We start from the raw sequence: 14,178 nt of genomic DNA, 5'->3' as shown, positions 1-14,178 counted from the left end.
TGCAGAAAGACGAGTTGGACCACACAGGTTACAAGTGTTGGCAATAAAAGGCCGTAGGATTTTATTGTTGCAGATATGGTTATGGAAACAATAATCACATATCCATCTGATATCATACTTTTGGGCACCGGGTCCAGAGGTAACCCCCTCTGGCCCGTGCCGCCTTTCTTGTCCCACGACTTGTTTGTGGTCACCGTACGGTGTCCTGTTCTTCTCTTCCTTTGTTCTTCTCCCTTCTTCTCTAGGGTGGGAGGGTTTTGTGGAAAAGGAGGAAAATTGAAGGACACTGAGTTGACAGTGAACCTCCTGACTGTTTGGGTCCCCGTTCAGGGTCGAGAAACAGTTTGTGTTACTGGTGAGCTGTGCACACCTCGCCCTTCTCTTGCTTTGTGAGGACGAGACTGCTGTCTCTTGTGTAAGTGGAGGAGAGGAGCCAGGTTTGGGGGGGGTAGCTGCCCCTCTACTGGGCCTGCTGGATGGTACCAGCAGTTACCCTGCCTCGCTTTGGGAGGCCCTACAGCATTGCCCAGTTTGTAAATGCGGGATGCACTTTTAAATGCCCAGAAAACGCCCCCTTATGTGTGCAAATGCGCAAAGGGGAGAAAAAGTGCATCAGAGTGAGCGCATCTAAGATGCGCTCATTCAGATGCCCATTGAGTATTGGGCTGCTCCTTTTTTTGGCACAAGTGAGGAAATGCGCTATGGTATTTTTTCACTTGCACTAAATATATATTTGAGAATCTGGCCCTTGGTTTGCAAATGTTACACGTTCAGCGTGATTCGACCTGGTGCTGTAAGCCGCCAGTACAGAACCATCCCAAATAATATGTCGTTTGTATAAAACGCCAGTTAGCACGCGGGGCAAAGGCTGGGAGGAAGACATGGAAGAAGCACAGGCCCGAGGTGGTTCTGGGCTGAATCGTCACGTGTCTGGCACGCAGCTCTGGCGTTTACTGCCGCAGGCCTAACGGCTTGCAGAGCTACCCGTCAGGTGGCAAATGTCTTCTTTTTCTTTCGAGGCCAGCAGGAAGAAAGTGTGCTCTAAAAAAACAATGCTCCATATAGACTTGGGTGAACAACATTGGAATCATAGTTCAGCCACTTCACCACGTCGTGTGAGCTTGGGCAAATCACTTTACTCCCTGTACCTCAGCTGCCGTATCTGCCCAAGGCAAGTAGAGCTTAGTGGATGCATTGCAAGATGGCGACCACTTATATAGATAGCGCATAGTAAACCTTCACTTACGCTGATCGTCACAGTCCAGGAAAGAGCAGCTGGGGCCGAGAAATAGCGGAAGAGATCTTAGAGAGCTGTACTGCGGAGATGGGGTTCAAGCGGCAGCAAGTCAGGCGGAAGCTTATTCCTGTGACCCGGGGACTGGAGCAGAGGACGCGCGGTACCTCGGGGAGGCCCAGTCACTGGAGCAGGGAGAGCGGTATCTCCGATACGTAGACGGGGCTGCGTCACTAAGACACTTATAAATAAAACATAAGGCTTTACCGATATTTCTGCCTGCGACAGGCAGCCAATGTAAGGATGGAGGTGGGGAACCGCTTAGCAATACCAAGAGAGATGGCATTTGCTGGAAGACCGTGGAATACAAGGGTATAAAAATGGCTTTGCATGATCCTAGACCCTCTTGTGTGGGCACCATCCCATATAACAGGGCATTTGTCCTTGTTGTTTCTGAGTAGGGGAGGGTTGCCACATTCCTGCACATTTTCAAGTGCTTGGGGTTTAGCACTAAATTGGTGGGGGTAATCCAGACATGGACCCCTTGCACCCTGTACATACAGACAACCCACGACAGCCACACACCACTGGTGATACCATGCAAGGCAGATGCTTGTGGTATTGTTCAGAGGAGACTTGCCTGGCATTTGGTGCATTGTGGCTGGGGACATGTTGATGTACACATGGCTATTTTCCTCTGTTACGTCACAGGGAGTTTAATCTTGGCGGTGGACCTTTCTGAGTTTGCACCATTAAATACACTGTGCATTTGGCATTGGTTTATCTCGGTAGAGGGCCTCTCACACTTTTACCACTTTTTGGGCCTCATTACAAGTTTGGTAGTATTTCGGCCGGCAGTAAATCTGCCAAAATACCACCAAATGGAATGAAGGGCACCACCATTTGGTCCTGTGGATTTAACGCAGGAATAGAAATAGTGGTTGTGTGGTGTAAATTCCCATTTTTTGAGTCCATAGGAATCAATGGGTACTTGTGCTGAATTACCGCTGGCGGTAATTCTGCCGATTTTGCATAGCAGTAAGGTGGCGGATTGCCCTCCAGCTTCTTGCACCACCACACCTGTAGTAGGTCGGTACGGTAATGAAGCGGTAATGGAATCACAGCCAAGCTACCTCCGCCTTTTACCACACTGCCATACTTGTAATGAGGCACTTTCAATGGAATTTGGGAGGGGTAATCCAGTGGGGCGCTGACATTGGTGCCAGTACAAATTATAATTCCTGCTCTTCACAGATTCGTTTTTTACTGCAATCTCCCAGAAGCATTTCAGAGAACAAATTCCCCTTTATAAAACGAGCTGTGATGATGATGCTACTTCATTTGCAGCAATGCCTACCTTTACCTGTTTGTGATCATTGCTGAGAGGCCAAGGGTTGAATGGGCGCCGAGACTTAAATGAAGTGCTACCTGCTTGTGGTCATTATAGGTAGACCAAGACTTAATTGGGTATGGAGCCTAAAATCCTCTGCCTTCCACAAGACACTAGAGGGCATTGTCGCCCATAGGAGACAAGTCATACTTTACGTGGTCAGCCTTTTGAAGGGGCTTTGCCTCACCTTGCCATGAAAATAATCGGTAAAAATCCTAACCAAAGAGTCACTGGTCATATAGATAAATGCTCACTGCACCGGAGAGGCCACATATTTACTGAGCTGGCAGACTACCACTTCAGAGATTACCACGCACCCACCAGACATGGCGTTTTATGCCTATAGAAATATAGTAGCACTCGGTAGAGTGTGTTCATTCATAGTTGGATCCTTAGTAAATTGTGTTCATTCATAGATAGTCCTTGGTAGAGTGTGTACATTTAACATGATAGTTTTCCTTCCTCCCTGGCATAATTAAAGAAATCTCTGCAAAGAGCTGCAATTTCACACCTGCAAGCACATTTGGGAATGCCCACTTCGCAGGGGAAGCATCAAGCGTTTAATATCTGCCCAGAACACCCCATGTGCCCCTCAAGCTGTCAGCTAGTGAGAATCCAGCAGTATTTCTGGCAAACGCATAGCACACCCATTTCCAACTTGTTTATGTTTTTTTCCCACCCAGGTACTAAGATGGACTCCGAAAATGACGAGCTTTTGGGTGTCCTCTTTGGTCAGCACGATGAGCTTTTCTCAAGCACTGCCTTCCCAGGAACAGAGAGCGGTACCTTCCCACTCTCCGAGCAAGTGTTCAGGGCCGCTGCAGAGAAGCTGTTTGAAGAATGGGCAATCCATGAAAATCGGGTAAGCAAGAAGCAAGCACCGGTTCAAGAGGACCGATCATTCACAGGTAAAGTCCAGGTAGGGGACGTGTACACAACAAGGTCTATTGACCACGCACAAAGAGAAAAAGCAGAACAACAATACAAGAGCAGGTACAAAATTAAAATAAGGTAAACATTTTAAGATTAGATATGGAGAGATGAGATTTGAGGGAGTTTAAAAAGAGGCAAGATTGGGAGCATACTAAAGAGGAAAGCAAAAGAAGGGAATTCTACAATTTAGGAGCTAGGGCACAGAAGTAGTGGAAATGGTGCTTTACACTGGGAGGGAAATGATCAGTAAAAAGAGTGAAGAGTAGTATAGAGTCCAGGGAGGAGAAAAAACGAAGATAAGGGAAGACAGGTAAGTGGGAGCCATACCATGGATACGTTTGAAAACAATACAGAGAAAGCAAAACTAAATATGGATATAAAACGAGAGTCTGTCAAGAGAAGCTAGAGAAAGTGAGATAGAAGATTGAGGAGACAAATAGCGTTAAAATAGAATTCAGAGGTAAAAAAACAAGGAGAAGTGAGGAGCGGTAGTCGAGCCTGGAAAATATTAGAGTTAGAATAAGAGTCTTAGAAGCCCAGAAAGAGAAAAGGATAAAGCTTGCCAATATTTTAATGTTGAAAATGACAGCAAGAGAGGAGATGTGAGAAGAAAAAGAGGGAGGGGGTCAAAGGTGACACCTAGGTTACGAGTAGAAAAAAAATGAAAGAGGGAGTCAAGCGAAAAACATAGAAGGAGAAGGACAGCCCTGGGCAGGAGGGCAGGTAAGACGACTAGCTCAGTCTTGGATGAGTTAAGATGGAGAGAATGAGCCAGCATCCAGGACTGGCTAGCAGACAGGTAGTCAGAGAGAGAGGTATGCAGTTGAATATTGAAAGAAGAGAAAGGGATGCAGATTTGGGCATTTGCAGCATACAAGTGACAATCCAGACCACATTAACGAATTATAGAAGAGGGGGAATAGTTATCAAAAGTAAATAGTGGCGGTCCAAGGACGGAGCCTTGGGCAACGGCAAAAGACGTGCTCCGTTGCTTCTCGAAGCTAGGTCCGCGCTCAATAAATACCCTAATAATTAAAGAGGGGAAGTATAACCAATGGCCCAAGACACATAATAGGAATGATCAGAGATAAGAGTAAGACCAAAAAAAAGAGCAGTTCCAACAATACCAAGAGAAAAATGACAGGGACAGTGGGTAAAATGGGCCACCATATAAAATGCTGCTGAAAAGTCCAAAGGACAAAGAAGCAAAGATTGCTTAGGATTATAAGAAGAAGTAAGAACACAAGTGAAAGAAATACGATCCGTTTCAATTGAGTGAACAGGACGGACACGAGATTGAAGTGTGCAGAGAAGATAATTATGATCAAGATAAAGAGGGAGGTGAGAGGAATGGACCCTCTTATTTTTCTTACGTATGGAAGTAGAGGTCAGGGGACCAAGAGGGGCAGCAGAAGGATTTGCTTGGAACAAGAGTTTGGGTGAAGCCTCATCGACAGAAGCAAAGCAAGAAAAATGAGGAGAGGAAGATGCGTATCTAGAAGGGAGCGGAAAAGAGACAAAGGGAAAAGGAGAACGTAAATGTTCGATTTCAGAAGTAAAGTAAGTAGCAAAATCAGAGGCAGAGAAGTCTGAATTCAGAGTAGGATCAGGGGAAAGATGGGGCCAGCAGATTATTTAGTTCAGAAAATAAGCAACAGGTGAAAGAGAAGTGGTGAGATTGATAGTACTGTTTTTTGTAGTATGAAATAAATTAAGATCTTAAGAAGAACGAAAAAAGGAAAGAGCAACAAGGTAAGCTGGGAGCAAGATTTCAGAAAATGGCATTTGACGTTGTGATGGGGATAACGTGAAGCTTGAAGAAAAGGAGTTAGCCAATGTTGGGGATGTTTGCACAAAGGATTGAAAGGCAAAAGAGGCGACAAGCATTGAATGCAGATGCCAAATTGGAGTACAAGAGAGTAGAAGAGGAATCAGGGTGCAGGAGGGACAAATCATCATGAGAGGGGAAAGAGTGGTGGATATTAGCAGCAAATGCCAGAACAGTGTTAATCACATGACAGAAAATAGGAGGAATGGAGAGGAGAAAACAGGAGGAGGAGTAGCAGGAAGTGTGCAAGAAAACAACAGATAGACATGGTCAGCTAACAGAAAAGGAAAGGTGGATCTATGAGAAACAGGAGAAAAAGTTTGAAAAGATCAAATCGAGAAAGGAGCCAGAAATGCGAGCAGGAGAGAGCACAACTGAGTCAGGTGGAAGGAGTCGGTAATTGGGTGTGAAGGGCAGGAAGAGTTAATAGCGCAAGAAAAAAAATGCACAGTAAAGAGAAAGTTAAGTCAACTAAGAATCAGGATCATCACAGAAGGACGACAGTGGACCAGGGGGATGATAGATTATAACAGGACAGATGATGGGGTTTAGAGAAAGAAATTACATGATACTCAAAAGAAGACTATGCAGGTGGGAAGCGGAGGAGAGAGAGAATTCCACAAAGAGTGGTACAGAATAGCTGTTCACCTACATTACCTGACGACTGCAGGGAGTGAGGAAAATAGTATGGGCTGTACTAAAGACATAAGGAGTAAAAATGTTGAAAGAGGAGATCCAAATCTCCCTCAGTCAGAAAATTATAGATTGCAGAAGTGAAAACCGTCTACGGTGGAAGAGGTTTTATTGCACAAGAAGCGAGCATTCAGGAGTACAATAGAAGCTGAAGGAGAGAGGACAGTGCAAACAGAAGGAAAGAAAAGATAAGCAGGGTTGATAAAAAACAAAGAGTGGGGAGGAGGAGTAGAGGAACAGGAAGAAATTGAAATATGTTAACATGTGGTGCCTGAAAAAGACTATCAACCAATTAAATTGATGGAGACTAAAACTGTGCCTTGGAATGAACGCGAGTGGACTCAGGAGATAGTAAACATTTCTGCAACGCCCTATAGAAAGTCGCATTGGTGCAGGCCCCAGAGAGCAGGGGCTGCCCCAGCAGAGCACACTAAGATGGTAATAGGGTCACAAGGAGCAGTACAGGTATGAGACTAGACCAGCGACAAGTGCACAGTTCCTAGTCAGTGAACAGTACCAAAGGTTAGGGCCAGAGAACCGGCACATTGAGACAGACTCGCTACAGAATGGGTGCCAGGAAACAGAACTAGGATGGATGCTGATGTATGCTGATGTAAACGTACAAAGACACGGAACTTTGGGTGGATATAGTACTAAGGGACATGCTGAAGGAGAGGTACACAGTCTGGATACTCTCTATGTACCTTGTCCTGAGATGAGGACACGTCCTAAAAGATAGGGTAAGGTGCAAATTAAAAGTGATAGATAAAAATGGCACAAGGAGGTGGGCCCTGTGATGGGTACATATAGAATGAATTAAGGATTGCTATAAAGGGTCTAGCTGACGGGACTGTGGATTGGATGAAAGCTGAGTGTTAAATGAAAAGACAATAGAAAAGGTATGGTAGGGTCACATGTGACAGTCTGTAGGGAAATGCTCTCATTCCTGGGGATTACAGGTTAATATGCTTCAGATGTGACTTGCAGATGTTAGTTTAGTTAGTCAAATAATAGTTTATTTAGATGACTAGTTGTGACCGCATGTTGTCACAGATGGCCTCAAGAACACTGCAAGTCCCAGATGAGGTTCAAGGATTATTATTTTGATTTCCACCAGGCCTTTTGGCCCTTCCTACCCCTCTATCCTAGGGAAGGGCAAGCGCATGCTAGCCCAGACTTTCCTCATTGCCAGACTGCTGCTAGTGATTTCTGACCCCTCCTATCTAAAAGCTATCCACCTATAGGTTATGGACTAAAGGCAGACACTGTGTCTATTTAGACTTCCTCTGGGAACAATCTAGGTGACACCTATCTGGTGCCCCGGTTGGAACCGTGCCCTCCACTCACCCTAGGCACTTACCTGATCTTCCACGCCCTTCGACTTCTTTCCCTACTATTCCTCTCTCTCTCTCTCTCTCTCTCTCTCTCTCTCTCTCTCTCTCTCTCTCTCTCTCTCTCTCTCTCTCTGCCGTCTTTGCTCCTCTCCGACTTTCCTACCTCTCTTCTCCCACTCTCCCTCTCATCTATTGTCTGTCATGCTGATGATACCTCCCTCTCTCTCTAATGTTCCTTTTGCTATGATCTACCCCCACCCTTCGATCTTACTGCCTACTCTCTCCTCACCTATACTACTACTGATCCCACCTCACCACTACTACTATACCTCCTACTAATCCAACCTCCACACCATTCCACTCCATCTCCTACTACTCCCACTTCCACTCCACTACTCCTCCTATTACTACTCCCACCTCCACACCACTACTGCTCCAACTCATCTTCTTCTCAATCACTCGCTTTCACTCCTCTCGTAGTCACCTTTCACTCACTGCCCTGTGACAAAACGCAGTAACTTTTCCCTTCTTCCTAAGGTGTGGGTGCCCTGTGATGCTAGGGAGGTGAGCCCACTCTGCAATACCCTCCCTAGTGGGACCTCCCTAGAGAGACTCTCCCTTTGGGGAAAATGACTCCTTCCAAAACAACATATTTTAACCTTTCTAAAGGACAATATCTGTGAAGAGAAAGCCAATGGGCCTCATTACGAGCTTGCCGGTCCGGATACAACGGTATCGGTAAGCTTGCTGAGTTGCCGAGTTGTGTAGCACAGGCACTGTTATGAACAGTGCCGGTGCTACAGGCATCCCCATTCCCATTGAGCCCTATGCGGTAATATTAAGGCATGGAACCTGCGGGAGACAGCCCCGCAACCCCCGCATTATTTTTCAACCCCTGCTCCCAAAACCCCCAAAATTATCCCCCCCCCCAGAAATATCGCCTATGGCCGTTCCAGACGACCATATATACAGCAATATTTTTTGTGGGGATAATATGTAGTGATACCCTCCAACCTTGTAATGAGGCCCAATATGTGTTATTGCCAACATGAAATAGAAAACCTCCTTCATAGTTCCCATTCCACTGGGACAAAGAAGAGGACTTTTGGAGGAGAAACCTACAAGAGAAAGAGAAAAAGAACCAAAGACATATGCAGCGGAAACCCCATGGATACGTCACTCCAAAAAGGGGAGGAGTATGAGAAAGTGACGGAAGAGCCTGCAAGTTTTAAATGGGCACAGACACTGACTTCAGAGAGAAGCAGAGATGAGATGTGCAGTGTCCTGCAGTCTTGTGAGACCGAGAGGTGACCGGTGTGCCGCAGTAGGTAGCAAGGAAGTCGGGGGAAGTGTAGCTGGATTCAAGGCCTCCCGAAGCCGAGAAAGAGCAGGAACCTGAGACTGGTGGCGTGACCACGGGAGGTTTGTGGAGGGCCAAGGGTCCCTGCAACAACGCCAAAACCATTCTGCCAAGGCAGACTCGAGAAAAGCCGGTACACGAGTTACCAGATAGCCATCCAAGATGAACCAAGGGAGGAGAAGCTAGTGAAAAGACACGAGAGGCCAGATTAGAAGGAAAGGAAGCCTATCCTCAACGAACGTTAAATCCTGGTGACATTAAAAATAAGAACAGAAGGTAATAGGGATAACGGGAGATCCAAGGGAGTGAATGAGAACCATTATTTGAAAACTCGTACTCATTACAGTGAAGAGAAAACAAAATTAAAGAGATCAAATTAGAATCATATTAGAATGCTCATACTCGTCATAGTCAAGAGAAACAAACGAGATGGAATGAGAATCATTATTGGAATGCTCATACACTTCCCAGCCAAGAGAGAGAATACATAAAGAGAGTGAATGATAAGCATTATTGGAATGCCCATACTCGTCTCAGTCAAGAGAAAGATAATATATATATAATATTCTTCTCCGTCTTCCGTCTTCTTCTTCTTTCTTTCTTTTTCCTCTCGCATTTTAAATATTGTTTAAATATGGGTTTAACTGGCTTGGATGCGAAATGTGTTGTTTGTTTTAACTCTAATATTTTTCTCGTTTAATCTATGTATTTGTTTTGATATTTGTGAAAGGTTATATTTCTTGTAACCATATACAATAAAACAAAAAAAAATAATAATAATATATTAATACCAGTAAGGAGAGTGAATGAGAATAATTATTGGAATGCTCATACTCGTCTCAGCCCAGAGTGAAATATTGTGAAGTCAGTACAAAGAAAGGTGAATGAGAAATATTCTGAGAGTGACCCAATTCGTAGCAACTCATGCCAAGAAGGCCTAAGTCGAATAGAATGTCAATTTATAAAAGAGAAATCTGAGACCAAGCTTGACAGTGTAGATATATGTCGAGACACAGAACAAAGGGAATCAAAGACTATGAACTATTCATGAACCTAAACAATAGTCCAGACGGAAAAGATACTTTTTAGATACGTTTACCAGAGGATGAGAAAAGGATTATTCCTTATAGAGGAAAGAAATAGAAGAAACAAAAGTACAAGACACTAATAAATGAACTGAATAAACTGTTAAAAGTGGCAGCTAGAGACTGTCTAAAGATCATCTATTGAAAAGTGGCCGAGAGATAAGACAACAAACCTCAGGATAATAGAGACATTCTCCTCACTTTGAGGTGTTAAAACAGTGGTAGGGTCAGATAGGTTAGAGTCAGAAGGTGGACGGTTTCTTTTTATAGATGTTCACTGACGACTGACGGGCACCTTAACTAGTTTAGTTAGGTAGGGACGCCTTGTAGAATAGGGAAAGATAGGCTTTATTCATATTCTTTAATAAAAATTCCAGTGAAATGACTGACACCAGTCCATGTCCTTCTTCTGACCTACCACACTACTCTTCTACCACTTTCACTCACACCCTTACAATCACTCTCACAACAAAGTATCCCTTTCTCTCACCAGCCAATACCTCACCTTTGCTATAAACTGCCTCCAAGCTCCTTTCCATTGTCCTTCCTCCTTCTGGTATCTTGGTCTGCCGCCTCCACCACCTCAGACCTCACCTGGACAACCCACACCTTCCTGTTTCCTTTTGCCCCTTATATTCTCGCCATCTTGTCTCCATTGGTTCTTACGTTCTGGTTCCCGGGGCCAATCTCTTCTTGCCATCCCCGCCCGAGAGGTGTTACGAACATGAAAGTACATATAAGGGGCTCTAAGCTCTGCCCCAGTCTCTCATGCTGGTCTGCGGCAAGTCGTCAATGGTGGCCCGCTACAATCAGAGTTGCAGTCTGTGTGAGCATCCAAATCCTTAATGTGACTTTTTTTGTTTGATGAAGAGCCACTCTGCAGTTCCATTATCTGGAAGCAGTGAGTTTGGTTTACATGCTGAAAGTCCATTTCACAGTGCTGCTCTGTGGGGATAGGCCTTTAATCACCTTAACCATAAACAGGCCCAACTTTTAGGAAGTGAGTACACAGTTGTATATAAAGCAAGTTTATTGTACAAAAGCTCACAGGTTCGGTTAGATGGTGTTGCAGGGGCAAACTTACCCAAGCCTCAACAATACAACATCAGTTGGCACTTTATATACCTTTTACAACAATTTAAAACACCCCCAGATACTTTTATTACCATCCACCATCAGGTGTGATTGGATGAAACCTCTTGTAAGAAATCCCATCTTTTCCCAATTCTTCCATTTTCATTGGCCAGGCTTATCTTCATTATTATCTTCAGCTCATATTCAAAACACACCTCTTTTTGGGATTTGTACGTAGTAGGTCATGATGTTGGTGCATAATTAAACATTAGTATTGAAACATAATTCAAAAACTGGACTATTGCCTTTAACTTTAAGCATGATTGCACATGGTCCTGCTGACGTATTTTGGTAAATAGAGGAATGTCTGCATGCCAGTATTTGCTTTGAACTATAGAATGCGATCTCCATTCCACAGACTCCTGGCGTCTTAAACACCTTCTATTTATATGGCCACATACAACCTCTGATGACCTGGAAAAACAGTTAACCATCGGACCCCGGCCTTTGGCCTTATGTTTATTACCACCAAACAAATGACTAATCCCCTTTAAAGATTTTAACACAAAGGGCAAGATAACATCTGTTCCCTTGCAAGGACTCTGAACCTTGCCCTGTTCCCCCGACCTTATTACTAGGTAACTAATTCTCTTTTCTGTCAAGAATGTCCCTGCTATTTAGAATGCATGTGCAACTACTAACCATGGAGAAAAGCACCCCATTGTATGGATTTGTGTTTGTGTGGCATTTGCAGTTTTAATATTGTATCTTTCTATGTGCGTGAAAATCTAATATGTATACCTTCTAAATACTTGTAATACTAAAAGCAACATATAATGAACTCCATTCAGTTCATATGGATTTGCAACACTAACCCAGTTTGCTGCCATCCCCCCGTCATCAATATGGTGTGCGCAACATGAATCCCTTGTAATAAAGGCGACCCTCCTTGACTACCCGACAGCTCCACAGCTCTGTTGCAGGCGAGTGCAGTAGACATGGGGAGCAAATGGCAGTCTTGGGCATACATGCTGGTCATCTTTTTCATATTGCACAGTGGTTCTCCATTGTTCAGCTGCTGGTTGGGGTGAGCTGACACTAGTGTGCAGTAGCACCTGGAACATTCCAGATTGCAGATGGAATTATCAATAAACGATCTTAGACCCAAATAACTGGACAGACTCAAAGAATATGGCAAATTCTACTTTATCATCAGCTCAATAAAATAGGAAAACCTGGAGAACCAACAGATTGCAGATCATTCACTCTCATCCATTTCCATTGCACAAAAGCTTTATACCTCAATGTACGTCAGCTATATGTCACTTTTTTTAATTAATACCGCGTAACAAGAGACCTGGAGGCTGACGGCGCACATATAAACAAAACACCACACAAACAAAACAGTAATCATAAAGATCATACATCAAAAGAACAAGACAGACATCAGACACGAGAATCAGTCAATTACAATTCTAAGACTCGTAGTAGAAGTCAACTTTGCTAATGATTTATAACAGTTAAGAAAGGCAGGGAGATTACTAAAGACACATCCGATGACGATGCAATCAGGGCCGTATTTTGAAGGCCATTCCTTAATTTGAACCCACTGCAAAAATCTCAGATCTTGGGTTCCAATATAGCTCCCACAAATTTTAGACTATAACCACGCCAACACTCTATTCGATGATGCTCTCGCTGCTCAGTACCCTTTACATTGTTTACATTCACAATGACCATATTCCTTGTATCAGCAACCAACCTTTTAAATATGGATCAGCAATCTCAGGCATAGCAGCCTTTCTCAAACAGATGTCTTTACTCCGTGAGATGCAGGAAGAATTGTTCTCTAGGCCTCTAGGTGCTAATGGCTCTGAACAGTTTGTCGTCCACTTTAAGTCCGAGGGAGTTAGACCACATGAGGTGATTACACTGCCGTCCAGGCCATGTGAAATGGTCTGAGTTGCGGCTGATTCGACAGCCACAGACAGCTATTGGGTAGTTCCTCCTCGGTTTGGCAGCTTACTTCTGCCCTGCTAACAGTTATTGAGCAGTCGAAAAGTCTGTTTGGCACTCTTTATTCATCCTTCCCAACTGAGAAGTTATATTATCAAAAGATTCAGTCCAGACTTGAAGGTCCATAACCGTCTTGCACTTATCAAGGTCACGGATAATCCTCTCTTTTACAGACTGCCAACTGTGGACAAGTTCCATCCCTTCTTATTCTCCAGAACCAAATTAACGAGGACTTTGGAGATAACACTTTCCATACTATTGGAGGGACATTCCAGGGCTTCAATCACTGCTAGATTAAGACGGTGGGCCTCATCACGAGTTGGGCAGTATCCTGACTGGGATACCGCCCAACTTTATTTGGTTTACCACCCACCCGTCTGGTGGTATTACCGCTGGATCACGGGTTGGGCGATAAACGTTATTCCCCATTGGGTAATTGCACCGAAAATCAGCATTTTACCGGCGTGTTTACCCCCAGCTCTGTGCTGGGGGTAAACAGGCCAAACTCATTATTGGGCGGACCCTTAAATGCAGCGGTAACCCCGTTAACTTTGCATTTAAGGGCTACCGCCCAACTCGTGATGAGGCCCCATATGTTTTGCCTTTTTGCGCTTCACAGATGGCTACCTCTTTTGTGTCTCAACAACTTGTAACGGGGACTTAAGATGTAAATCAGGAGTCAAGCCTATATAATTGCTGTGCATTGCATCTGTGTCAGGAGTCAAGTTAATTAAATTATTGCCTTGCAATATATCTATGGTGTTACTTTCATGAACCACCCCTGTCATAGGAACATTTATTAACACCTGAATGATGGCAAAGGGACCTGCAGAATGACATACTTCCTGATTCCTCCTTTCACTTTTTTTCCTTTTGCAGGCGCTATCTGCGCCAAGTACTTCTGGCCAGAATGTCCAAAAGTAGGCGATCACCTGGGGTCAAGGGGTCACCGTCTGAGGTGACCCCTTGAGGGCTGAGGTGATTCCAGTAGAGCATTAGGTGCCGCTGCTCTGGAACCAGGCATTGTACCTGATGATACCTCCTAAAAAACACTGTTCCTTCTCACCCTGTTCTTCCCACCCTTAATTCCAAAGTCAGAGCCCGCATACCGAGGACAACACAGGACATCAGCGGAATAGATATCAGATGTGCGGCAGCTGCAGGTTTCAGACGGTGTCCTGAAACACGAAAAGACACTGGAGCTCACACGCTAGAGCTCGCTCACGCTCTG

General features: G+C 44.5%; 1 protein-coding gene across 1 annotated transcript in view; it reads left to right on the top strand.

Annotated features, from left to right (window-relative positions):
* CREB3L4 (cAMP responsive element binding protein 3 like 4) overlaps nucleotides 1–14,178 on the top strand; it is a 211,797-nt gene that overhangs the window by 38,035 nt on the left and 159,584 nt on the right. Inside the window, exon 2 of the mRNA XM_069651524.1 lies at nucleotides 3,308–3,486. Within this exon, the coding sequence (XP_069507625.1) occupies nucleotides 3,308–3,486 (179 nt within the window). The remainder of the gene's footprint in view (nucleotides 1–3,307; nucleotides 3,487–14,178) is intronic.

Source organism: Ambystoma mexicanum, chromosome 1p (assembly GCF_040938575.1).
Source record: "Ambystoma mexicanum isolate Mex_15411 chromosome 1p, UKY_AmexF1_1, whole genome shotgun sequence".
Taxonomy (NCBI): Eukaryota; Metazoa; Chordata; class Amphibia; order Caudata; family Ambystomatidae; genus Ambystoma; species Ambystoma mexicanum.
Note: the sequence above shows the minus strand (reverse complement) of the source record. Positions and strands in the feature narration are given on the sequence as shown.